This window comes from Perna viridis, chromosome 3 (assembly GCF_037379345.1).
Source record: "Perna viridis isolate PV_CMFRI_1.1 ecotype Kerala chromosome 3, ASM3737934v1, whole genome shotgun sequence".
In the NCBI taxonomy this organism is placed as follows: Eukaryota; Metazoa; Mollusca; class Bivalvia; order Mytilida; family Mytilidae; genus Perna; species Perna viridis.
In genome coordinates, this window is record NC_142447.1 from 26120432 (window position 1) to 26148087 (window position 27656).

The 27656-nt window shown below is 30.8% G+C and overlaps 1 protein-coding gene across 11 annotated transcripts; it reads right to left on the reverse strand.

Annotated features, from left to right (window-relative positions):
• On the reverse strand, nt 1-27520 carry LOC148621615 (pleckstrin homology domain-containing family A member 1-like). 11 transcript variants are annotated; one of them, XM_088576174.1, is made up of 15 exons: nt 27402-27520; nt 25983-26144; nt 25357-25416; nt 24103-24148; nt 23473-23570; nt 22991-23092; nt 21683-21697; nt 20561-20671; nt 19653-19721; nt 18801-18859; nt 16605-16665; nt 14823-14897; nt 12038-12061; nt 6929-7000; nt 1000-1210 (listed from the first exon to the last, which is right to left on the reverse strand). In XM_088576174.1, exons 2-15 carry the CDS (start codon nt 26121-26123, stop codon nt 1133-1135), a joined length of 1011 nt encoding a protein of 336 aa, XP_088432300.1. In that variant the 5' UTR covers nt 26124-26144; nt 27402-27520; the 3' UTR covers nt 1000-1132. The 11 variants fall into 11 exon arrangements, with proteins under 11 accessions (XP_088432301.1, XP_088432300.1, XP_088432302.1 ...); XM_088576178.1 differs by having other exon boundaries at nt 1071-1210; nt 12038-12077; XM_088576182.1 differs by lacking the exon at nt 1000-1210 and adding an exon at nt 11420-11449 and having other exon boundaries at nt 6862-7000.
• Nucleotides 27521-27656: the final 136 nt, after the last annotated feature.

The following is a 27656-nucleotide window of genomic DNA, read 5'->3' on the forward strand; positions in this document are numbered from 1 at the left end:
AAGAGTCATTTCCCTTTATTTCAAAGTTTCTTGTGCTTTCTTTTTAATAATTCATTCTTGCCATTTGAGTAAATTACAAACCAACGTTCATTTCTTAGAAAACATGAGTTTTTGATCACTAATAGAGGAAAATGTTTTGGAAAGCAAATTTGGTATGTGCCACCCCCTGCCTGTCTTCCATGGACACCTAATTTTAATTTCTTGATAATAATAATAACAAGCGTTCTGAGAGTGTCGCAAAATAAAACAATACATAGTCCCCTACTGGCTGTTTATATCACTGACCCAAATACAACCTCGAATCATCAAGTATAAATGACAAACTGAGGAAATGACCTTGATTTTGAACAGAAGAAATGATATGGACAAAGACAAGAAAGATGTTCAAATCAATTTAACAGATACAGATTTGCCAAGTTTTATGCATCAACAATTGAACAAATTACGTTTCAATTTTATACCAATCTGTATGAATGATAATTGTCCAGATAAGGTTTCAAATTCCATACTAATCTAAATGAATAAATTACCTGATCTTTTGTTATATTAACATATTGTTACATTGAGATATGTTAACAGGTTTTCTTTAGAAAAAAGCATATAAAACTGAAAGTTGGTAACTTTGGAAAAAATCATCAAGTGGAACAAAATGTAAACTTGATCTGTGCCTTTTCAAGGTAGACTCATATACCAAAAATCAACTCAATATCTGCAAGCATTTAGAAAAAAAAATCAGAAAACTTAAATTTTGGTGAAATTTTCAAAGTTCAAGGGCCATAACTCAGACAAAAATCAGTGAAGAGGAACGAAACATAATCTTGATCTGTAACTCACCAATTTTGACTCATATACCAAAAATCAGCTGAATATCTGCAAGCATTTAGAAAAAAAAGTATGGAAAACTTCAGTTTTTTTCCAGACTGAAAGGCAGACGGAAGGATGGACAGAGTGCAATGTAAAATCTTATTTGTCTAAAGCCGGTATGGGGACTAATAATCTTAATTTTGGGATGCCTTATGGACAATGTCAAACAACACTACTCTTCTGTGACATCAAGCAAAGCTCCAAGTCACTTCCTAAGAATGAAGGCATTTGTCAATTAAAATGTATCCAAGTGTTTTTTTTTAAAACATTAGAATAACAACCAGCTTCTCTTCTTTTGTTGATTATCCTCACATTGGCTATGACTTCTCTGTGGTGATTCTGTTCTCTGAAAGTATATCCACATTTCAATGTTTTATGCTTCTTTCATTTCTTAAATTCAGTAAATAAATTGAAAATGCCATTTTAAAAAGTTAATTTCTTAAAATCATGCCTAAAACATTTTTTCCTAAATGAAGTCTAAAAGCCTTATGTCCCTCTATGTCACATAAATTTCTTTTTCAAAATCAATTGTTTAATTAGGATGGATTGAAAAGCAGCTTCATTTCTGGTGTTTTATGCAATAAGTACTAGTGCATGCATAGAAACATGCACCCCACCATGTGAATGTAGACTATCTTGAATCTAAATTGATGTTTATTGATTTGGTTTCTGTCTTAGGATGTCAATGTAGAAACTGATATTGATTGAAACTTTTTTCTGGTAAGTTAGAACAAATACACGCAAGATCGGGGGCGGATCCAGAAGTTTAGATTAAAATTTCACTGAGTGGAGCGAGGCGAAAAATGAGTGGGTGCAATGTAGATCAATGTAGATGTCTTTTGTGGTAAAATTAGCAAGAAATTAAAGTTTCAACCTAAACCGCCTAAATTTACCCCTGACAACCCATGCTTTGCCAATTTTTTGGGGGGATGCATGCCCGTCACGCCCCCGCCTGAATTCGACCCTTTGCAAGATAATTTTTTTAGTTTTTTTTGTTTTGTTTTGGGTTTAAATTTTCTGTTGTGAAAACTACTTGTAATCTAATTCTGTTCATACAATTTTTTCATCATCAATACACATCATTTATCAGAATTTTTGGATATTGTTTGATTTTTCAACTGTTTTTACATGGATTTTTTTTGGTCACCACACATCAGTCCCTCTATCTATAATGCATGCATCACAAATAGTCGTTTTTCATATTTATGGAATGCAAGCCATTTTAGCAAGTTTTTGAATGGGACATAACCCACCAAAACCCGACAACCTGGATGGCGGTCTCATTGCTGAAATGGAAAACAGTAAAGATTTTTCTTGGAAACTTAAACTATTTTCACTTCCGTAAGGACCTGAATAGTTTGAAATAAATTATTTAAAAGTATCCAAGTACTAACCGCAACTCTGATAAATGGAATGGTTGAATTTTAGTATATTGAATTTGAAGTCTACTGTTGTCCATATTTGACAGTAAACCAATCTATCGGATGACAAATTAATAGAAAGTTATTCCCCTTCAAATCTTAAAAACACAGCCAAAGTCCGGAATATGAAAAAGGACTAATGCACAGACAGTACTGATAAGCCACATCTTATGCTTAAAAAAAACACAGGTCAGTTTCTCTTTCAAATGTAAGATTTTGTTCTTACAAAAGTTCATATATTCAACAGATAGTTATTACTTTTTGTTGACTGTCTGTAATGTAATTTTGGTTTTTGTTTATTAATGCATCATTTTTTGTCCTTGCCTTTTATAAAAGTGGAAGGCTATAAAATGGGTCTCCAGTATATAATTGTTTCCTGCCACTTTGCTTTAGTTGGCCAAATGGATTTGAAAATTTATTGACAAGGTTCACAGTTAATAATTTTGCAGTCAGTAGGTCAAGGATACTGTAACTAGAAATGATTTATGAAGGAAGGAGACCTTGAGCATGAGTTTTTTATATTGTTTCCTATTATGTCTTTTCTCTGTATAGTCATAGTCACTACTCTTGTTTAGTCCATTTGCAGAAAAAATCAATTGTTTTTCCTCTTTACTTTTTCTTTAATTTATTCAAAACTCATTGTTTTCCATTCCTAATTCCCTCGTTTCTTACTCTAAAATTATTTTACCAGATCATCTTGAACATAAAGTAGCACATATTGTTATGCTAAGTTTAATCCATCTTGTATGGGAAGTTTATATATCAGAAGGGAGCTTTGGATAATTAAATATTTTGCCTGGAATTGTAATAATACCAGCTATTGTTGTTTAAATTTTTAAGTTTGTCACATGGACAGTATATTTTAAAAATACCTAGCAAACATGCTGGGACTTGTGCCATTAGTAAGATTTTTGTTTGTCTGGTCATGCCATCTTCCAGCTGTTTTCGAACCATTTGGCAGAATGTATATGTCTTGCTTAGTTTTGTCTTCTGTTTCCATACAACACATGCACAAATTGCATAAAGATTCTTTTAAATGAAGGTACTCTTTTAGTGATATGGCCTTTTTGGGCCATTACCCTAAAATCAATCCGAATTTTTTTTTTTTTAAGTTGATCAACTAATACACAACTTGTTCCACAACAATGACCACCACCATACCATTATACAACCTAAACAGGCCTTTCTGTTGTAAAACTGTAGCTTGGTAGGTTGATTCTAACTCTAAATTGAATAGAAACACCTTTAATAAACATTAAATTTGTTCCATGTCTGCTTTGATTGTTTTATATTACATTCTATTCATTTCATTCAGTTGCAATTAATAATAGGTTGTGTTTTGGGAACATTGCATACCAACATGCTGGGACTCGTGCCATTAGTAAGATTTTTCTTTGTCAGGTCATGCAATGGACAAAAAAAACATGCTTAGTTAAGTACAATTTGTTTATTTGTTTACATTTTTACTGAAAAATATGCTATGTGCATAATGCAATTACATATTTTAACTTCATAACAATATCAAACTGTAAATTTGAATGTCATACATTTTCATGATTTCTATAACTATTTCAAAACAATAACTACTGGTACACAAATTTTGTATCTATAGGACTGAATGTATTCTAAAAACAGCAGCACTAAGACTATTTAAGTGATGGGAGTTTATATTTTTTGAGTAAAATCAATCAATGTATTATGTATATATTTTATGTAACAGCATATTCCTAAGTATTTCAATCAATATGCTTTCCTTGATAAAGACAAAATACTTATTGCTTTTTGTTCATCGATTTCTCATGGTTAACATCTCAGAACCACTTCACCATTAATACCTATTTATTTGAACCTCTGCCTTTAACTAAAAATAGCTAAAACTGCAGTCATGAGTTGTCTCCCTTTACTTTACAATTTGGGGAATTTTATTGAAATAAAACTTACCACGAAAGAAAACAAGTTATAATGCAAATAAGTTTTTATTTTAAGGAGGTAGACCTAGGGTAAGGGACATAACTCTTACAAATCATTGGAACATTTGTATTTACCAGTTTTACATCAATCTCATGAAAGCATCGAAGTAATCTGGACTGATTTCATTCTGTTTCGAATGAAAGCTTGATATGCTTTAGTAAAATTGAATATGATACAAACATATCACTGATTTCAAGATTTATGTCCCTTACCCTAGGTCTACCTCCTTAAACTAGGAAAACTGTGAGCATAGCTCACAAAAGGATTACCTCATTCCCAGTAACCATATTGTCAAAATATAAATAAAGTTGTTTCACAGGAAGTTTATGTCACTTCAGTACAAAATCAAATCCAATGAGCTATGGACACACAAATGGATGGACACCATGATCACTAAATACACTCAGCAAACTAGGGGTATGAAGACAAAAAGAAAATGAACTCCTTATCTATCTTTTTGTAAGTAAACTGCTGGGTAATTACGGAAAATAATTGTAACTAATACTACCTAAACTAAAATTAATATTAAAAAAATACAAGATATTTAAACATAAATGACAGTACACAACAGGGTAGAAATTACACAAAATTTATATAATTGATCTTTGCCAGGTTTTGCATGACTGAAAGCAGTTTGTCACATGATAAGATGTTAATGGAATGAACTTATTCACTGTATACATGATGTCCAAAATATAACTCTCAAAATGATTTACTTGTATAACTCTATCAAGAAAACACCAATTTTTTCTATGTCTTTTTGCCAATAAGGCAAAAAAAATAAATGACTTCACTTTATACTGATTCAGAAGTTGCATATAAAAAAAATTATGCTAATATCTAATCCACACAAGTCTGAACTAAAAAAAAATGATTTCAATTTTAAACCAGTATTATCCTGGCAATGAGAGTTGAAATAAATAATAGTATAAGGACTTAGTAAGTCCTTTCGTAAAAGACAAAGGTCTACTTACCAATGAGGGTTTAAATAAATAAAAAAAATATTTAGTAAGTCCTTTGGTAAAAGACAAAGGTGTACTTGCCAGAACTCCAAAAAAATAAAATAATAGCAGAGAAAATAAATCTTCATACGTAATTAAGTAATTTGCCCTATTGACACAAGAACTGTGCTACTGAATAAGGGGCTAAATTTACAAAGTAATAAATTCTGAGAAAATACTGTTCAATACATTAACACAGAAAGTCATCATGACCTAAGATAACAAGTCCTAACATTGTGTACTATCTTTGGTGATCGCTCTTGTCAGCAAAATCATACCATGTTTTAGATTCTACTATTTTGAATAAAAGAGAAGATCAAATTGTATATTAAACTTGTAAATAGGGAAAAATATTAGAATTATAAAAAAGGATTAAAGCTGAGACAAGTAATAAAAGCAAAATACCGATCTAATTTGGTAAACGAAAACCTCTCCATTGGTCATGAATTTACATTTCCCAAACCATGAGCACATAACAGATCCTTTCATGTTAACTGTATGGTAATTGATGAATATGCTTAATACAAATTTCCACAAGGAAAACTCTTTTGTTCTTCCCTAAACCCTACCTTGTGGAAGTATGGTATATACCATATATACTGGTACTCATCAACTACCTCATAGTTAACACAAAAAGGTTTAGATTTCTAGATTGCTTATGCCATGTATATTTCACAGCTAAGTTTGAATGATTTACCATAACAACTGAGATCAAAAGGGTTACACAGATAAATCAGATTTAAAAAGAAATAGTATCAAGTATACATGTACTTGTTTCCATGGCAATGACACCATATCAAGGATTTCTTTACTTTATTGCACTCTATAAGATATTCTAATATGACTTGTGTCAAAGCTCTTTAGATCACAGCCATGGTAAAAAAAGTGATGAACACATGGCCAACATTTCCTGCACCATATAAGCTGTATCTATTCAAAAATATGAAAAAAACTGGTCTTATTAGAATCGAAATAAATCATGAAAACTCCATTTTATAATTGTTTTACCACAGGCTGGCCATTTACGTCATTATTTAAAACAATGCAACATAAATGGCCACCTATGGTAAAACAATGATAAAATGGAATTTCTATGATTTATTTGTTAAATAACCAATTACAAACTTTTAGTAAGCAAAATATCCTAGAAAGAATATATATTTTGCTTGGAACACTGTTATCTAATGAAACTCCATATGTAACAAGACAGGACAGAATTACACAAAAATTTGTAGGTGTAAAATTCATCAGATGTGAAGATGTCAGAATACTATAATTTTCTAATATAACATTATAACTTGCAAACAAATTTAGACATAAAACTTTCAGTGAAACTGAATACAAAATCCCCGAACTGTATCTTTTTATATACAGAAAGATGCTCACATCATTACCAACTAAAATAACCATATTACCAGTAATTTTTCATACAGTAGTACACATTTTTTATGATAATATTAGCTAACAAATAAATATAATGTGTTTGAATGTCAAAAAAGCAGGAAACAATGCAACTGATCAATGCCATTAACAGAAAACATGGGGTAACATTTTCAAAATTGGAATGTTAAAAAATATGCAAGGAAAGATCCATTCTAAAAAAATGCTCTGATCTGATTCTAACAGTAACTATGACTACTGGTAGCCATGGAAACGTCATGCAGGTCATACCCATTCTTTGCTAGGGAACACTCTGGTCACTGCCATTTCCTGTGAGGTTGGGGGTCTTTTTAGACTCTGTGACTGAAATGAATAAAGTGAATAGTGACTTTTTCAGATCCAATTTCACACTGAAGTTCCATCTTTTATTACATAGCAAATAATTCATTGAGATATTCATTTTTCTGTATGCAGATTTTACTGAATATCATTAGTGATTAAAGCATTAACAAGAAATTGTATAAACTGCATTAAAAAGTATCTGAACAATGTATTTACTGTTATAGAAATTAAACAATTAAATGGTGCACTACTACTGAATTAAAAAGTAAACTTTTATCAAATTTTTTCACAAAAAAGCCAATTTTAACCAGCAATTTAAATAAAAAGCTATTTCAACGTTAAGAGGTTAAGGCTTATATATTTCAATAACAATCAAACTTCTGGGTACCAAAACAACTTATTTCTTAGTTGGAAATAATGTGTGTATGAAATGTTGGAGAATCTAAGGGATAAATTTGCAGAAGGTAATACTAAAAAGGCTGCAAGCTCTTTCTTATACACTGAAGCAATGTAAAATGATGATGCTAGCATGGAAAGTTTCTTCAAACTGAAAACTAAAAACACTCATATTTTCAAGATAAGTATTGACTCATAACACTTCAAAAAGGTTAACACACCATGAAAGCTATGAGGCACACTAGTCACTCTCTTAAAGAAACCAACCTCCCTCATAAATGTGATAAATTGTCTTCAATGTTAAAATTAGAAAGTAAAGAAATATGGGGGCCAGTTTTTGGTATACAGAGAATATGACACCATGCTACAGCTATGTAATACTGGTACATTTCAAAGAGGAAAAGTGAGGTTAAAGATTTGTCTATTATATTCTTCTTATTAAGAGCAAATGTGTAATATTAAAATACATTATAATGTGTTCAATATGCAATATTTCAAAAAATAGGTACACAACTTCAACCAAAATGTATAATGAATCAAATATTACATCGTGCAAAACTGTACTAAAACATGTGAGCAAAATTGATGTAAACTGGGAAATTTTCAAAAATACACACCCCTTTTTTTAAATTTTTTTCTTAATGTACTTTACTTTTGTTATAATATGCAATGCAATTTTAATACAACAAACCTTAATATACATGCATACTGTACTTTTATTGAAGAGAATTGATGTTGATAGACCAATTACCCAGTTTACAAATCCCTGCTTGCAATTATCTCCCTTTTACAGAGTTATCTTTCCTTTACAGCAGATTTATTAAAAATGTCTTCAGACAATATCACATCTTCATTTTACTTAGTATCTTACATGATACAAAATGTATTATGTTAGACTTTCCAGGCTATGTATCTTTTTTAGAATAAAAATAAATTTGCCTTTCTTTTTATAATGATATAACCTGCAAAAATGAATCTTAACCTGCTAAAATGAAAGACAACTCTGCAAATTGGAGATTACACAAAATTCCTCAAAATGGGAATTCTGATGATCAAGGTTTCTATACCTCAAACCATTGACTCATATAAGTATTTCCTTTTGGTTGCTCGCTGGAAGTCATCATCCTAATGTAAAGTTTGAATGTTTCAGAATTGTAAGTTAGATCTAATAAAAGGATTGAACAATCCACTTAATGTCCCTTTGAACCTGGACTCTAAAGTAAATCTTAACTTGTACTGGAATTAGAACCTATCATTAATAGTTGCTGGGTCATCTATACTACTGTACATGTAGGGCAAAGATATATACTCAATTCAGGCTCTGTTTGATATGAAACACTTTGTTAAGCAACAAAGAGCACTGTAATTAAATTATGAAAGATAGACAAAAGGATGGAATGTGAAGGGAATGTACCAGTATGCTCCTATAAGACATACATGATATTTAATCCATAATTAATGATTGGAAATTGGTATCATAAACCATAAGCCATACATCCACCTAGAGAAAAAGGTTTGGATTGAAAAGGTATGTTCATAGCTGTTTTTCGGTACATATACCAGTATATTTCTCATACAAACCTTCCTAAATTATAGAGATGGGCATGAAATGTACAAAAATATGACAAATCAGATAAAGTCATTGACACTGAAGAATCATAGATCTTACACTTGGAAATATACCAATAGTGTGCAATAAAATTAGAAAAAAAAGCCTTTCCAATTGTATTCTAGGCAAAAGTTCAACATACTAACTTACAGTGGCTTGGCCAAGGCCAAATCAATGTGGAAAGCCTTTCATAGCACAGAAAAGGGGGAGCAATTATTTTGGATGGTTTCTATTACAAGTATGTTGAAGCCTTGGCTTCTTGAAATACATTGTAGCTACACCACTGACTTACCATATAAACTGAAATATTAGTTGATCCCCCTTAAAGTTTTAGAAGTAAATTTTCAACTGCCCAGAATGATACTGACCTACATCCTTGTATGAATCCTTGATCATATGACTATTTTAAATGTTTAAAAAATCGTATAAGAATATTTGTTCATGGATTTCAAGTTTTTGTGATTTTTGTGGTTTGTTAAAACCATGAAATATTCATTGTTAATTTGACAGATACATAGTCTGTGTAAGTTAAATAAAATCCATGATTTTTTTTTACCTAGGAAGTGATTTAACCATACAAAATTTCCCCCAAACCAGATATTATACCCATGAATAAAAGTTCTTCAACAAAAAGTAAAAGTTTTTACTTTGAATTTCTGTTTACAACAAATACATGTATATATAATAAGAATACATTGTTACAAAAAGAAATGTGTGTTAAAATTCATGAAACAAAATAAAAAAAAAAAAAAATGAAGATTAATGTCATAAGATTCATGAAGTTATGACAAAGCACTCATGAATTTATGACAAAACACTCATTTCAATAAAAGATAAAAGAGTATACAGTACATTGAGTTACCCTAGATTGATTGCAAATATTGATTAGTGGTTGCTAAGTCAAAACCTTTAGAAATCTTAAAAAAAAACCTATTTTACTCCTAGCAACCTTATAATATGATAAGGATTAACATTTGTGGAGCTAGTCATGAACACTAGTGATGTTAAGGATTTGTTCTAAAACATTCACAAGAAACTGAGTTCAGGTGAAGAAACATAACAATTTACGGTAAACTAAGAATTTTTCGAATGAATGGAGCTAGGCATCATTAGGGCAATAATATGTGTCTGTTTAGTATACGGCTGGTTATAGATAACTATTGAAAACACTTGATTAACATAAAATGATGGTGACCAATGGTTTATTTGCATTTCAAGTAAAGTTTGCTTAAAAACATGTCTTTCCCCAGTAATTTAGCCGAACTGACAACGGATTTTACTATACTCAAATATATTATTTTGAAAAGCATAATATGGTGACCCTTAACTGGGCTGAAAGAGTAAGAAATAAACCAAGTCAGGTCATTTTACTGAACTTGTGAACTTTATAATGAAAAAGGGAATAAATTCTTTTAGCCAAGAGTATCTTAATGCTAAAAATATTACAAAACTCTACCATTTTAAACAGAGGACAAAGTCCTTGTAACAGTAATCTATACCTATTCATTCTATGACAGAGGGACCGATTTCAGTCAGACAGGTAGTGATTTGATTTCAGTCAGATAGGCAGTGATATGTAGGGCAAATACTAATCAGAACTACTGATGCCTATCTCCTTACATAAAAATCTTGTGAAAATGGCCAAGTAGTTCCAAGTGTGCAAAAATATTGGATACTAGTCCCGCAGACAAGTCGTCCCTATTCTACTAGGACCTGGGAAGGCTAGGATGACATCAAAGTTAAGATAAGTGACACATCTATTGATAAGGCCTCTCTAGCTTTCTCCTCTAACAGTATATACCTGCCTCATATTACAATACTAGATAATTAGGGAGGGGATTAACAAGCACCTACTCCTACTGAAAATCACTAAATACTAACATCTTCAAAATGAATAAGAGCTAGCCTAAAAAATCCAAATGTTTATCTCGTAAAATATTGGAACTTAATGTTATCTTAATTTCAGAATATAAAAGCTGTCTTGCAAATACATATATTATCATATTTTCTGTAATTGTCCTTCAAACACACCAAACTTAAAACAAATAAAAAAAAAACAGGAATCTCTTGATTTGTTCTTACATATGTAATTATGCAGTTGGGTTCTTTATTGTGAAAAAGAAAAGAAAACTCAATAAAAATCAATTTTGAGCTTGAAATCTACATCAAAACATTATATGTCTTAACAAACAGATTTAAACTTGAAAACCTCTCCTTTCAACACAAAATACGATCCTTGCTTGACTTCAAACTTTTACTGATGAGAAAAGAAAGCTTGATGATAAAATAAAAGTTTCTTTCTCCTCAATAAAAAAGGCAATATCTTAACAATTAAAATGGCCCATAAATTATAAATGATATGGGTGACAATATTTACAGATTAACAGGTATTGATCATATCTGCAATCCATCTAAGGTTAGAAAAAAAGATTTACCCACTATTAAATGGCAGTTTCACTCATAATCTGTAGAGAAAGATAAAACCATGCTTTAGTTGGAGAGACAAGCAAAGAAAGGGAAACTAATGGGAAAACACAAAAATCTGGATTTTTCATGCAAATCAAATATTGATTTTTTTTCATTCTAATTCTTGGGTTCTACCTAAAATCAATTGTACTTTTCACCAAAAATATCTATAAATATATACCGAAGAGGAAATGGCTTCTTTGGATTGATAGAAACAATTAACATGACAAGAAGCATGCTTGTATTAATTTAGAAAAAATACACATATACATATTAGCCAGGAAGCTTCACAAGCTAATATCAACTTAAGATTCAAACCTCTTAACTTAATAAGTTTGGTTTGTGGTATTTAAAGACAATACAAAGACATACTCCTACAACAAGGACAAAATCAATGGACTCCAAATGACAAAATGTAATATACAAATATATCTATATACTTTGAACTCTGAAGTTATAATGTACTGCTACTTGACACCCTTGTCCTATCATTATTATTTATATTAAATAGCCATACTGCTATGTTTAGAAGCCTTGTAAGCAATCACTTTGCACAGCTTTATATAAATACATGGCTTTTTAATTACCTTCATCATGATCTTTTTGGGTTCCTAGTTCAATATTGTTCTAAAACATTTATAATTATATCGTGGAAAATGCATGCAATTTCAAAGCGTACAAAGATAAGAATACGAATAAAATTAAATCAATTGAGTGTCAGTGAAATTGGGAAATAAAATTAAGACAGTTTGATGAAAGGTAAAAGGGTCAAACATTCCAGGTACTAAAAGATCAATTTTCAAAGTGACACAAGTTTGATGCTACAACTTGTCCAATCCTGAAGTGGCATGCATATTTTAGATGTCACCAGTTAAGATTTAGACCTACAAAAATTGTTGTATCAAGATTTCCAGTCAGTTAATGAAGAATTATCATGTACTTGTATCATAGAACATATAGTTCTAGTTCTTTTCCTCAAAAATATAAAGAGTAGATAAAAAAAAAAGTAAAATAACTACAATAACTTAATAATCCTTAATTTAGCACCTGTAAATACACAGTATCCCTGGCACTTTGCTTTTGGACCAATAAGCATTTCATTTGCACCAATTTTTAGACTAGGACTTTTGATTAGGTAAGACATATCAAACACTCACACACATAAAAATGAAGAAAACAGCACTTAGGGTTTTAATTCTATGACATGTACAGTCAATATAAATTTTATTCTGTTGGGATTCCATGTTTTATGTTTGTGCCACTTCCTTTTGCTGGTCTGGATTATGGTTTTGGCTTTTTAACAACTGAACTGTGGTTTTGTTTTCCGTGTCAGTTGTTAACCTTGCTTTTGCAAGACTTTTTGAAGCATATAGACTGTAGTGTCCATATTGACACTGTGATTGAGTACTACAGTTAAACCTGTCTATAGTAACCTTTCAAGGGCCACTGATTAAAAGGTCACTATAGGCAGAGGATCTTTTTACAGAGGTAATTGAGATTTTCAGAACAAAATATATTTCCTTGTGTAGAGTATTGAAAACATGGGTTGTGTCATTCCATATACATCATTTTTGATATGCTGTTTTGTTTGTTGCATTTACACATCCTGTCTTTTTCTATTACATTTTATAAGTAAATGTAGTTTTTAAGTACTTTAATAAATGAATAAGCAATTTCATTATTTAAAAATCAATATTTCCAAAGTTTACATATTCGATTCTATCTTTAAAAAAAAATGTCTACATATTGATTGAAAATGGATGTTTTTCCTGTGAGTTTTGTTAAAAATTATCTTCATTTTATAATAATTTATCCGGCAGCATTGTCCCCAGAGTCATTTGACACCTTGAGTATTTGTTGGTTCTGAATCTGTGGTTTGCTGATACCAAATAATTCTGCAATTTTCTATGCAGTGTATCTAATGTTGGAGAAGCCATTTTTTCGAAGAAGATTTTCCTTAGCAATTATGTGAATAGTATTCATCTTATGAATGAAGATTACATTTTACTCAATTTTTCCAATGGTTAAATCTGAATCTCATTCTTGAAGAATTTGAGAATTGTTTCATAACTGGCGTTAATCTGGTTTCATACGAAATCTCTTTCGATCAAGATTGAAAAATGTCAACTTTTGGTTTCGTCCAAGCAATGAAAAAGTCGCTCTATTCAGGTTTTCCATGGCTGTTAGTCACGTTTTAAGGTCACTACAGGCAGGAAGTCACTCTAGGAAGGGGGTCACTAGTACAGGTTTGACTGTATTTGATTTAAATATTGGTTCAACAAGGGCTACAGCTGACTAAGCTATCCATTGAGATATCCATTATGTGACTATCATTCATTGTAAAATGACACATTATTTTTTGGTGCAAAAGAAATGTTCCATAGGGGAAAATTACAGACCATAATTTCTCATAATTGGTGTAAATATAATATACCTAATATGCCAAAAGCTTTGTTCCACTCCCAATAAAAATAAATTATCTCCCCTACTTTAAATAATACTGCAAGTTTGCAGTAATTATTGATTAACTAATACACACTTAACATGCAATAGTAATACCCTCCTCCCAGGGTATGACATTCAAGGTTGTCCTATTGCCCGGGACAAGTGAAACATCCATTTGGACAAGTAAAAGTTATATTCAGGGGCGTAGCTAGGCCTGTTTTAGTTGAACGCAAAATTACGGTGAGGGGTCTTGAGGGGGGAGGTCGCTCAAGGCCCCCAGTGAGTCCGGCAAGGCAAAGCTCTGAGGGAAACTTCTGAATTTTAACGATTTTGGAGCCAGTTTTTCAGAGCCTATACTACGTTCATGGTATGCATATGTAATAAATAACCTTTATTTCATCTTTAAAATGTGTGTTTTTACTTTTGTTACTTTTTCCGAAAGTACGCAACTGCGTATTTGCGTATAGGCAGCTACGCCCGATATTAAACTTGCCCTTGGGACATCCAAATTCATTCATTTTTTAACATTCATTTTACTAAAGGACAACCTAAATTTTCATCAACTTTCCCCATAGGACAAGGTTATTAAAATGTTAATGTCATACCCTGCCTCCTTCCAGAACAAAATAATTGTTGAAATTTATACAAATATATCAATCTGTTTGCGAACTTTGACAATATCAATAAATTAGTCAGAAATAAGGTAAAGCTTGTTAAGCATTTTCATGTAGTAGAAGGGGGGATAAGCAAATACCCTTGGTTTATTGGAAGCCATGGTTAAAACCTTTACCCCCATTTTTACCCACCTGTAACCATGACATTAACCCTCTGACCTTTGAACTAAATTTTGGTCCACAAGCCTTAAATACCTAAAATCTATAAAAACCTCTATCCTAAAAGATGAGTTCATATTTAAATAAAACATACCAGTGATATTTGAGTAGTTGGTAAGTTCTGCTTCATTACTGTCACCCATTTATCAGTCTCATTTGGATCATCACACTGAAACAACAAAGAATATTTTGATGCAAGACTGGTGCCCTGCTGGATATTTTCTGTTCTCACTGATATTTAATAGTGTGAAGGTATTTTTATTTGTAAGTGTCAATTTTTATGGTTGCAATTTTCTGACTTAGATGATTTTGGAATTTGTAGATTTCAATAGAGTTTTTAAGGAAAATATATACTTTTTTCAAGATTATGAATTCCTTGTTAAACCAAACAGAGAAAACAACATTAAAAAGGCACACCACAAAGAATGGTTCTTTAGCAATTTTTTATATGTTATCTTAATTTACAGCTACATAAACAAACCAATGAAAAACTTTGGTTTAGAGATTTCGTCATTCCTTATTCATCTTTATCACTTACTGGAAGTGATAAGGACATTTCTTCCCCTAGTTGCAAGCTGAAATCAGGGCTGATAACTGGTCATTGGTCCATTGTCAACAGCTATGTCATTGATATCAGCCCATTGTTAATGGTAATGTCATTAGTAATGAAAGTAGCATTCTAATTAGAAAATGAATTATTTGTTTATAACTGAAGAAACTACCCTCTAATATGACTAGATATAGTCATCTGCAGTTTTTTTTGTAATGATTCAAATATGTGATAAAAAGATTATGACAATAATAATATATTAGTAATGTAAAATTGGATGTTTCATACATACAGGTATATCTTTATCATTTCCTTATTGTACAATCAAAACAATACGTCAAACTGATTACTGTGAAGATATTACTGTTAATGGGGTACCAAATTTTGTGGATTTCATGGGTTATATAAACCACGAAATTAGGTTCCCAAAGAAAAGGAAATTTCCATTTGTTTGTATGATTGAGTTGTCAATTCCAGGAATTCAAGAATCAACGAACTGATCCTTTTCCCCTAAACCAAGAAAATTGGTACCCACAAATAAAAGCACTTTCACGGTTGTATTGTGAAAGTTCTTTTATTTGTAGGTACCAATTTTCATGCATTAGTGCAGAAACACAAGTTTGTGGATTTTCGAATTCGTGGTTTTGAGGTTTTCAGTTTACATATCAATGGAAATTTCATTTTCATTGGAAACCAAATTTTGTGGCTTTTCCTACCCATGAAAACCATGAAAATGTGTATCCCACAAACAATAGTACTTTCTCATTATGCCTCTGAAGGAAACTAAATGGTAGAGAAGTCCAAAATATAAATTAAGAATATGATATACATGTATTTTGTGCCAAATTATTTTTTGGAAGATGGTGGAAATGGGGATTCTTGCACATAAATTTTCCCAATTTGACTAATCAGCAGACACATAGGAAGCTGAAAAATTGCAGGTAGTATTTGTCTCATATCCATGCCCACTAATTGTATGTAGAGGCAACTATTTAAAAAAAACCTTTACTTGTGTTAGCTGTTTTATAAGTAAGTTATGAGTTTTCAGTATAATATATATTATGTTTAAAAAACGGTATTACACATTAAACTTATAAATTGTGAACATCTGTCTCATGCGTCATAATGATTCTAAAATTTAATTGTCAACAAAAGTCTTAACCTGAAGTGTGATGGATAGACAAATAGACACAAGACAGATGTCAGTTTATCCTAATGGTTTTATGGGGCAGGTATAAAAAAGAGCTTCTTTTTTTCAACAAAAGAAACTATTTGTTTTCAGCTGCACCAAAGCAGTGCACATATGTATATAATATCATTCCAAACCTGTATGTAGAATGTCCTTTTAGCAGTCACAATTTCAAATAGGTTATCTCTACTCTGGTGTCTACAATTCAAAGCATTTTATTAAAGTTTAAGCAAGTTTATGAACTTGCAAAATGAAAAGAAACTTACAAAATATTACTCAAAAGTTCCCTTAAATTCATTTAATTTTTTGTCAGATTTAACCTAATGTAAATCAGGAAATTTTCGTGCAGTATTTTTTTTCACAGTTTCGGCTATAAATCTGTTTAATTTTATGTGTTACGGATCTCGGCCAGAATATAGAGAAAATAAGACTGCTGCAAAAATTTCATGGCTTACAGTATTCAATAAATATGATTAAAAAACATGATTAATCAGTTTGTTCCTTAACTGAAACAGGGATCTTCAGTGGATATTCAGTAATCAAAAAGGAAACTTCACAATTTCCCTTGTTTATCAGCATATAATTTTTTCAACTGTTTAATAAAGCAACTTATAGTACACTTTTCAAGAAGAAAATAAGTGATTATAGGCTATAGCGAACCTGAATGCCTCAAGTGGAATAAAAAAAATTTGCAGTGTCAATGTCAATGAAGAAAAAAAATTACCTAATATCTGGATTTCTAAGATACTAGTTATTTCACAACACTGATTTTTTAATTGAACCTTTTAGTACATTGAGTAGATCTTAATTCAGTTTCCTCTGGATATATACATGTATGTCTTTGTTTTAAGGGTTGAATGAATCACACTTCAAGAACAAAATATCAAAACAAATTGAAACAAGAAAAAAAATTATTGTCAAACTGAAGTTGGACTCTCACGAACTCATAAATTATGAGTGTATTTTTACTTTGTATCTGTATAAATAACTAATGATAAAAAGGTTTTCATTTTTATCTTTTTTAAAGAAATAAATACAAGGCTAAAAAAAAAAGCTACGTTTTCAGGCCCAGCCGCAACCTCCCGCATCTGCGATTTTTATAACGGTAATATCCAGAAATTTCACATCCGTTCCGGAAATTTTGATATTCAGTCCGAAATCAACTTTTAATTAGTTAATTAGTTAATGGATTCATCTCTGTGCTTAACAGAAAGGTAAAAAATACAATGCAAATGAGGCTGTTCTTTAACATTGATCATTAAAAAAATAAAAATAAAAATTATTTATCTTGTCAACATCCTGTACATTTGGTAATTGTTCAATTCGATGAAATTTCACGAAAAAAAAAAGAACTTGCTTCTGATATAAGAAAAAAAAAATAAGCCTCCCATATTATTTTTTCAAGTCACCTGGCCAAAGGCCACATGAGCTATTGCCATCACTTGGCATCCTTCGTTGTCTTCCGTCGTTGTTAACAATTATACAAAACTCTTCTCCTCTGAAACTACTTGACTGATTAGAACCAAACTTGGTATAAATGTTCATTGGGTTATCCTGCATAGAAATGATGTGGGGATTTTTGATTCGTCGAAAAACATGGCAGCCGATACTAAAAATAGAACATAAGGGGTCAGACAGCAGATTTTTGCATATGTTACAAAATCCGTGAGGGTTTGCTAAATTTTGACGGGATAAAAGTGTTCAGCATGGTGAGAGCTATCTCTGGTCAAATTTTGGTTTTAATCCATTAAGCCATTTTGGAGTTATTGCCCTTTTTCTACAATTTTTGCTATTTTTAATGGGTTTTTTTTCAAAAATCTTCTCCTCTGACACTACTTGACCAATTGAAATTAAACTTAAAATGAATGTTCCTTGGGGTAGCCTGCATAGAACTGATGTGGGGATTTTTGATTCATCAAAAAACATGGCCACCATTACTAAAAATAGAACATAGCGGTCAGACAGTAGTTTTTTCGCATATATCTCCAAAACTGTTAGGTTTAGCCAAATTCTTCCAATAGCTGAAATGATCCTTCTTATAAGGACTACAAAAGTCTTCAGGGATAAAGTTGTCAGATGACTCTCTGTAAGAGTTATTGCCCTTGAAAGGGGAAAAATGACTTTTTTGATAGTTTTCAGTCAATGTCTTGAAAACTATGATAGATTAAAAGAAACTTTCAATTGTTGAAATGATCCATATGAAAAGCTCTACCAAAGACTTCTTGAAAGGCAAAATTCAACCAGGTGGGCGATTCAGGCTCCTGGGAGCCTCTTGTTTTAATAAGTGGCCTGAGAATCTAGCCATTTTTTTATACGGCCTAAAGCATACTTACACTGATTTACGGACATCAATTATTTCACATTTTGGTAATGTTCTTAATGGCTCTTTTGCCTGAAAAATACATATGATTTAATTCCTTTGTATATGTGGGAAATAACTCTTTCATGTGAAATCTGTAGCAGATTCATTCAATTTTAAAGCTAGAAAAAGATTAGCTTAACTAAGCTAATATTCTGCTAGTATTCAAGCAAAACCATTTTTCACCAAGTTCAAAAATGATTTTTTAATACTTAAAATTGTATGAAATTATATGTAAATCATTCAACACAACACTGTTTTTTTATATAGAAATCAAGCCAGGTCAATACAACCTCTATAAAGTTTACAATGTACACAACTTGTATCCTACCATCACACAAATTTGAAAAAAATGTTATACTGAGTTCAGTATAAGTCTAGCTAGGCTTCTGAATGATTTTAAAATACCAGGAGCTATTTGAATCACTTAGTAGCCTAGCTAGAGTTGCATTGAAATCAGGATTACTTTTCAAAGTGGCATCACTTTGATTCAGGAATGTTAGCTTACCAAGTTCCTCTACATTTTACAAACAGTCCCTGCTTGTTATATGATCTAATGATGTATACAGAGCAATGTAAACTTTGAAGTCAATACAGAAAGTAACACAATGAGAGTGATTAAACAAAAAACCATGTTTCTTCTGAAACATTCAAATTCAAAACTGACATTACTAAATTAATCTGAAAAGAATCTGATATTACAGAAAACTGTCAATGAAAACAGAGACCATTTTTCAGTATCCAGTAAAATAGCCCGAAATTTACCAAGTAATAAGTAAGAACAATATAAAAATCTTAAAGTTGCCAATAAACAATTAATTCATACTCTATCTGAACTGTAATACTGTAGTCCATTTTCAGAAAAGACAAAAAATCTTCTCTTCCAATTCTTTCTCTGAAATGCCAAATCAGATCATACATTCAATACATTGGTTCCCATACTATCAAGATTCCTTTTTTTTCAAAGATATTTTAAAACATCAACAGAACCTATTTTCATTAATACAGCTAGTTGAAATAGACCAGTTCCAATTTCAATACAAAAATCTACAAATTGTTAAAGTATCTATAACTCTGGTTATCATTTTGGCTGTATATCAAGTTACATTTATCAAATGATGAAACTCAAAAGATTCCATTCTCATAAAAATTAGACTTTTGTATTTTTACATTTAGCGGTTTTAAAAATCAACAATATGCTAAAGACCTGCCAAGATAACTTCTTGGTTCTCAAGTCATATATATATATACATATATATATTATACCATTTTATTGCCTCAAATAAGTGATGAGGAAGCTTTTACATTGTTCATAGGTGAAAAAAAAATGATAAAGAAGACCTTTTTCGTAATCATTTTAATGATATGACAATAAAAATAGATAATGGAACACCCTCAGAGGAGATGAAGGAGGACCACTTTTGAGGAAAATATTGTTGCTCGGTTATAATATTACGGTTAAAAAAAATGCAGAAACAGAAAGCTGATGACAAGGCATCAGACCGGGAGACGGAATCAATTGACACTGTGTCTTCTTCCCTGCAAACATAGAAATATACATAAAAATATCAGATAACAAAATTGCATTTATATATCTTACGATTTGGGACTTGACAAAACATGGTTCGGGCTTAGTGTACAAAAGATGAAGAATTCCAGGGCTCGGGTCTTCAAAAATAAATTTTCAACCCCTGAGTAATTAACTTTAAGAGGCCTGATGACTGTTTCACTTACCATACCACCTTGTTTGACACAAAAACCACTGATGTAAGACTGCATATCATTGGCTGCTATGCCTGAAGACTCATCTGGACTATCTGAGCCTGAAGCCTCTTCTTCACTGGTCTGAAAAAATCGAGTCAATTATAAAGGCATGCCTAAAAAAAATGAATACCTGATGACTGAAGTTTAGAAATAATGCTATTTTAATATTAATTAACAGAATCATGTATCTTACTTCCTTGATACTTTTGTTTGGTTAAATTTCTTCATCAAGTTAAACAATGGAACAGGTAGTTTATAAAGACTACTGGAAGTTTATCATTTGATGTAAATAAAACTATTACGAAAAATCCGTCCAAGTAAAACAGTATAAAACATCAAACTTGACTTCTACCTTTAGAATAAGAAATTTTTTTACTCCATGTGGCATTACAACAGGTCACAAAAATCGCACACACACACACACACACAAATGAAATGAATACTGGACACTAAAAATATTAACATCTTATTCAATAAACCAAATGTAAGTAAAACAACACCAAGAATACTTAAATAGCACACACACACACTCAGGAAAGACAAGATAAACTATTTAATTCAACAAGCACCTAGAGGTTACTATGGCTGTGATCAGCAAGTGCTTTAGGTGACTTTTAACATTCAAATGGTTCTAAAAACACCAGCAATATAAAGTTAACATGTATAAAACCAAAAATTTCTAAATGGTAATGAGTAAGGCACATTTGATCTGGGTCTTTAAATTATCTCCCTTTTTCTGTTGATATAGAATAGTTTATATTTAAGTTTTATTTTCATTAATCATGCTTAAGATCTGAATATAACAGCTACACTTTGCACGCTATAATACATTCTAAAATGTTATTCTACAAAAAATGAATTTCCATGTTTTCACTTGCCTGATATCTATAATGACTAATACCTTATTGTTCTTTGCATGTTCAGCGAAAACTAAATGTTATTTTCAATGACTTAAGCAGTAAAACTTGTTATCTTATTGCATGGACTTATAATTTTAATGTAACTACACACAACAGTCAAAGAACCAATATGTCATATTCTAAATATAAAAAGCCACTAATGCTTGTCACATCAAACAACAAAACCCCTTACCTGAATCTTACTGTACTATAAAACATTATGCATACAACAGATAAAACAAGTTCTAATTAAATTGTACTATGTGTCTTGTTGCCAAAATAAAAAAAAAAAACAACTTCATAATTGCTGGAAAAAAATACATTTGTTTGCTTTAAACTGAAAAGCAAATCTACGTCAATACCTAATATTTTTTAATGATCAAGAAAAATATGCATAACAGTTTGTTTGACAATGTTCCTTTTTTATTACATAATGTACACCACAAAGAAAGAAACAAGAATGTTGATCAAAGTAAATAGATTGTACAAAAGAACAAGGTAGCTTTTAATATAATGATATACTGTTTAATTATCAATCTCCTTATGCATGTATATTTAATTCAATATTTTCTTTAAAAAGCTGAATATTGGACTGTTAATCATACCTGTCTATATCTATCATAGCATGTAACATGGAAAGTAAAAAGAAAGGTACACTGTTTGAGTTACTGACTTCAAATTATTACATACTATACTGAAGTATAATTGCGTAAGGTTTTCCATATTGGCTTACTTATTGGTCCAAGGCTAGCCATATTGAACAAGCATATCTGAAGTCCAATATGACTGCATGAGGACCAATAACTCAGCCAATATGGAAAACCTTACACAATTATACCTTAATTGACTAACCAGTCCAACACCTCCTATTGACCTTGGCCAATATTGATTTTAAGCAGGCCAATTTGATGTATTGGATAGGTAAAACCTGTATTGTATGGCTAAATCCTGTACTGGCACACTTTTGTATTTTGTATTGTATAGGTAGTTTTGATCATATATAGGCTAAAATTTGAATATTAGTCAATAAAATCTTTTTCCAGAGTAATCAAGGGAAACCAGATTCAAGCAGAAATCAAAAGAATATATCCAAGGATAAAGACTAGACAGGAAAAATAGACACACACAACATTGAACATGAAATAACCAAAATAACATGTACAAAGAAACAAAAGAAAAACAAAAGAGCAATTTTAAAAATTCATGGTAACTCAATAACAATTTCTTAGTATGCATTGCAAGAAATATCTTTCCTTTCAAATTTTTTGACATCTTCAAAAATTGTACCATACAAATTCCTAAATACAATAGAGGTATATTTTATATTCAGTAATTAAGTTTAGCTAAATTAAAATGAGCCGCACCAGCAAATCATCATGCAGCTTTTTAAAATTTGAGTAAAAACATAACTTACAAACAAGCCAGTTATGGATTCATGTAAAAGACAACCAATTATGCCTATAATTCAAAAATAATATTGGTACACAATATTTTTATTTACCTTCATGGGTATCTTACAAACAACACCACCAGCAATCTCAGCAGTAAATCCTGTTTTAGAATCTTTTCTGGTTGGTCCATCTCTTGAATCATGTTCTGGAATCTGAAAAAAACCAATGAAATCTTGTTTAAGTTCAGTATCATTGGTTGCTGGACAGTGTTTACTTAAGGAGTCTACATTTTTGTAACTGCTCAATTAATATTTCCATGTCTTTCCTTATTTATACAAACAAATTCCAAATTCACAAGTATTTCCATTGTATTATATTACATGTATACCAAAAATATTACAACAAAACATGTCTCTACTGTCTGAAAACCTTACTAAACTAACAATATTCAAAAACATATGGCATAGTGTTGTTAAACACAACTTGGAAGCTTTTTTGAACTAAGATTTCTTGTTTGAACTTGTACTTTCTATATTACATCACACTACTTACAATTCTCCTCAAATAAAAAAAAAAAGAACAAAAAACTAACTGTTATTTTACTGGCATCATTTAATGCCTTTATCCATCCATCCAAATCATCTGCATCCTCAGCTTCCAAAAACAAGGAACGGCCTGCATATGTTATAGCTGTAATTGTAATAAAATATCAAAACATACAAAATAGTGTTCAATCTAAACATTTATCACATATCCATTAATACTGATAACAGGGACACAGCTAGAAACTGAGGGTCAATCTCAAAAACAAAATATATCATATCACAGATATAATGGTAGACAAGGAGTCAACAGACATAGGATGAGGCTTATCAGAAGATCTGACATGTAAAGCAATTTCAAGTCAAATATGCACTTTTAAAAACAAATCCTATTGCCAAAAATATTACTTGACATCAGGTAGTCCAAGAAGGAACTCCAAAAAGAAACTTTTGTGTATATTTTACAGGCTAAAACGGAATACAAAAATATACATATTGCTACTGGAAAATGAAACCAAATCATTTTACACATCATGATGCCAACAAAATCTGGCATTGGTGAAATCCATAGTAAAAATTCCCCTAAATATCATTACATTAAAATGTACAGTAAAATAATAGGACTTCAGATTTTAACTCTGAACAAAATAAAATTAACTTTGATTCTATGTGATACTTACAGAAGCAGTTGTCCACCTTTGGTCGTAGCTTCCTGGCATCACTAACCTACATCATTAAACAACAATTCATCTATAGACTATCCATCAAATAGTTCGACACTTAAAGTCAACAACAATAAAAATGTAACATACAAAAATTTGTAATGAAAAATATACGTACAATGCACATGAAATTCAGACATATTAGACATTAATTATCTGATAATTATATGTATATTTCTATATTGGAAGAATAAGCTTTCTTAAGTACATGTATATGAAATGCCAATCTCCAGTTTTTGTTGTTGAAAGTTCCATAAAGCAGAAATAAAAAAAATGAAGGCACCATGTTTCTAAATAAAATACTTAAAGCTGCATTAGCTGCCAAATTTGTTCAGTTTTGATTCTATTGAATTTTGCTGATTCAATGAAATAAGTTTGTAGTAATGCAATTGAAGCAATAAATGTTGACAATACAGAATAACAATGTTTTTTTAATCAGAGAAGATCCATAGCCCTGCTCTAATTATTTTTTGCCTTTACTTCTGAAGATTACCGACAGGACATTCACCTGGGTTAAAAATACTTTCACCTTGGTAAAAAAATAACAATAACGAATACACAGGTAAGCACATGTCTTGTTTTCATTTCATTTATCTATTTCTTGATTAGTTTTCAAATAGATAATGACCATATTTGTGCCACGTTATATCAAAATACGTAAATTTCAAAAGGATCCTTGCGTTATATTCCAATTTTTTTTCTTTTATGGCTTGAGACTGTCTGTCTTCCTTGCCGTTGAATAACCACTTTTGCTTTGCAATCAGATTTGTTATTAAAGAAGCAACCCTTACAGCACATGTGTGGATTAAGGTCACCAGAAGTCCCATGCATACGAATTTATCTAGGTCAATTTTTTGTCTTGTAAGACAATAAATATTTAGACACCTATTTCATGTATTTAATGCATTTTATTTGTGGATATCAAATGAAATTATGCAGGAAAAGTACAATTTAGTGGAAATAATTCAAAGTTAAGACATATTTCAACAGAAACAAAAATTTACAAAAATGACAGCTAATGCAGCTTTAAATCTTTCAACATGTTTTAAAGTCATGATATGACATTTAACTTAATGCATTGATAATTGAATGGTTAGATACCATTTTACCATAATTGATTTGTTCAAAGTCCATAACAATGATAAAAAAGTATTTAAGAGTTTTGTAAAATAATTGCTGCTTTCTTCATAATTACAGAGAAATTTATACAACCTTTGATATAAAATGTATCTCTATTTCTCCACTATGTTGTCTGTAGTCAGCATGGAGATTCTGAAATAAACATTGAGATCAATAAAACAGATGAACAAAAAACAGTTTAAATAAATAACTGTAAGTCAAAGATAAGTGAGAAACACTTTAATTAGACAACATCAGTCACAGTTCTGACATACATCTTCTCTTCTAATCTTCGTGTTATTTTTTAAAATTCTAAGTCTCATATTGGATGACTTTATAAGAACCATAGATGATTCCTAATTAATTTAGAGGTCACAACAAGTACAACATGTAAACCTATAAAAAATTATTTACTCATTCTATTATCAAGTTTCATCAAATTCAGATTTTAAATATGTCCCATTCACACTATCATTCTACAAAATGTGCGATTAATACAAAATGACATTTCTAATGCATCAGTTCAATCTAAAAGCCTACTTCATACAGACAAATGCTGCTTGCTAGTTACTAGTATTAAATTCTTATAAATTATAGCTACATGTACATGTAAATAATAAAATTAAGAAGAACCTGAAAGTCAAGTTGGATTTACATGAGCTGTAAACTGAAAATCTGAAATTAATCTACCAGAATGCCACAAAATGTAAAATTCTAACCTCAGGGTTATCTTTATAATAGTATAATCTACTATGTTTCTGGTCTAATAGGAAGTACCGTCTGAGGAACTTTCCACTTTGTTCTTTTTCTTCAGCATTTAAAAATCCACATATTCTTCCATACTTATCTTTATAAGGCATTGTTTTTCTTCATCTTAGCATCTGCAAGTATAAATATATAATACAAGACATTGTATATGCTTAGTCATAATGTGCAAAGCATCATAAATAGGTAAATGAAGTGGATTTTTACAGTAATACCAGTTAACAGCAGAGATTTGGGTAAATTTATAAATTGTATATTGCATATCTATGAGTTGTGGAGTCAAGGGCATTGGTCAAAATTAATTCCCTTCTACTTAACCATTTACAAATATATTAATCAACCAAGTACATGTTCACCAAATTTACCTCATGGTAATTTTATACTTTAGATTGGTACATGTATCTGTACAGTTGTACTTTTAGTTTACACTACTTATAAAACCTTGGTAGGTAGATACATATCAAAACATTTCTTTCAGTATTATCAAAATACTGTGAGCAGGATCACAGTGTAAATACAAATGTACAATTTACTTTAACTTAGATGAAAAACATGTACCACCTTATGTTGGAACAAAGAAGAGTTTCTTCTTAATACAGACAGATACATTTTGTAAATTGAAGAACATTGTGGTTCCTACAATGTACATGCTGGGACAATAACAAATTAAGATGACTGCATGTTTATGTCTATCAATTATGCCATCAAAGCCATATGATGTGGCATTATGTGTTTATCCATTATATGGAACACTCTATACAAAGATGTTCATAAGAGTACTCAAGTACTAAAAGCCTAATGTAGGAGATTTTCTAACGTTTTGAAGGAAACAAAGAATATAAATCAAAACTTTGATTCCATTTGTGCATAAGTATTATGAAAATATAAGAAAACATGACAGGTCTGTTAAATCATGTAATACGATTGTTACGATTATTCAGTACAAGAATACAGCAACAGATGCCACAATATAGCCCTCATCTGAACAATTTTTTAATTAAAAGTGCACAAGGAGTAAATACATGACAAGTGAACTGTAATGTATATTGATACTTGAAGAGGAAGTTAGCTGCTTAATAAGTAAAGAGAATGGTGTGTGTTTCTCGAATAAATGCATAACAAATATATATTTTCTAGTAAGTAGCTTAAACTGATGCATATTCTAGTAATGGATTGGATCCCCTTTGACTCAGTGTTAAATGCAAGTGACTAGAGACTAGAGTATTTAATTTGATGACAATTTATATTCTGGAGTATCAATTAATTTTCATTGTACATGCATATGTATCATTTTAAACACAGAACGTCAGAAGAAAAAATGATTCAGGGTTCACTACGATTTTAGAAATGTGAATCACATGTAACTTTCGTACACTCATTCAACGTAAACATATACTGTCCTGCTCTTCCGTCTTTTTGGTGTAAATCTCCTTCCTTTGTGGTTATACCGACTTCATTGGTTCAATTCAGGATGCGGAAGTAAATAAAAAATGTGGGCTTTCTCAAACGGTATTTTTATTCCAGTCACCGCATTAACTTTTGAGGTATTTACAACATAGCGAGTTCAAAGAAAAGTACTGAAACCTTTTATTGTGAAAATATGATCATATTGGCATGTTTTAATCTGG

Bases quoted from the DNA above. Each gene is read 5' to 3' on its own strand.
- LOC148621615 (XM_088576174.1), bottom strand. From the start codon at position 26,123: ATGCCTTATAAAGATAAGTATGGAAGAATATGTGGATTTTTAAATGCT. The intron at 25,417-25,982 runs GTTAGAATTTTA...TGTTTATTTCAG, and splicing joins ATTATAAAGATAACCCTGAG to AATCTCCATGCTGACTACAG. The intron at 16,666-18,800 runs GTAAGTATGCTT...TTTGAATTGTAG, and splicing joins ATTGATGTCCGTAAATCAGT to ACACCAGAGTAGAGATAACC.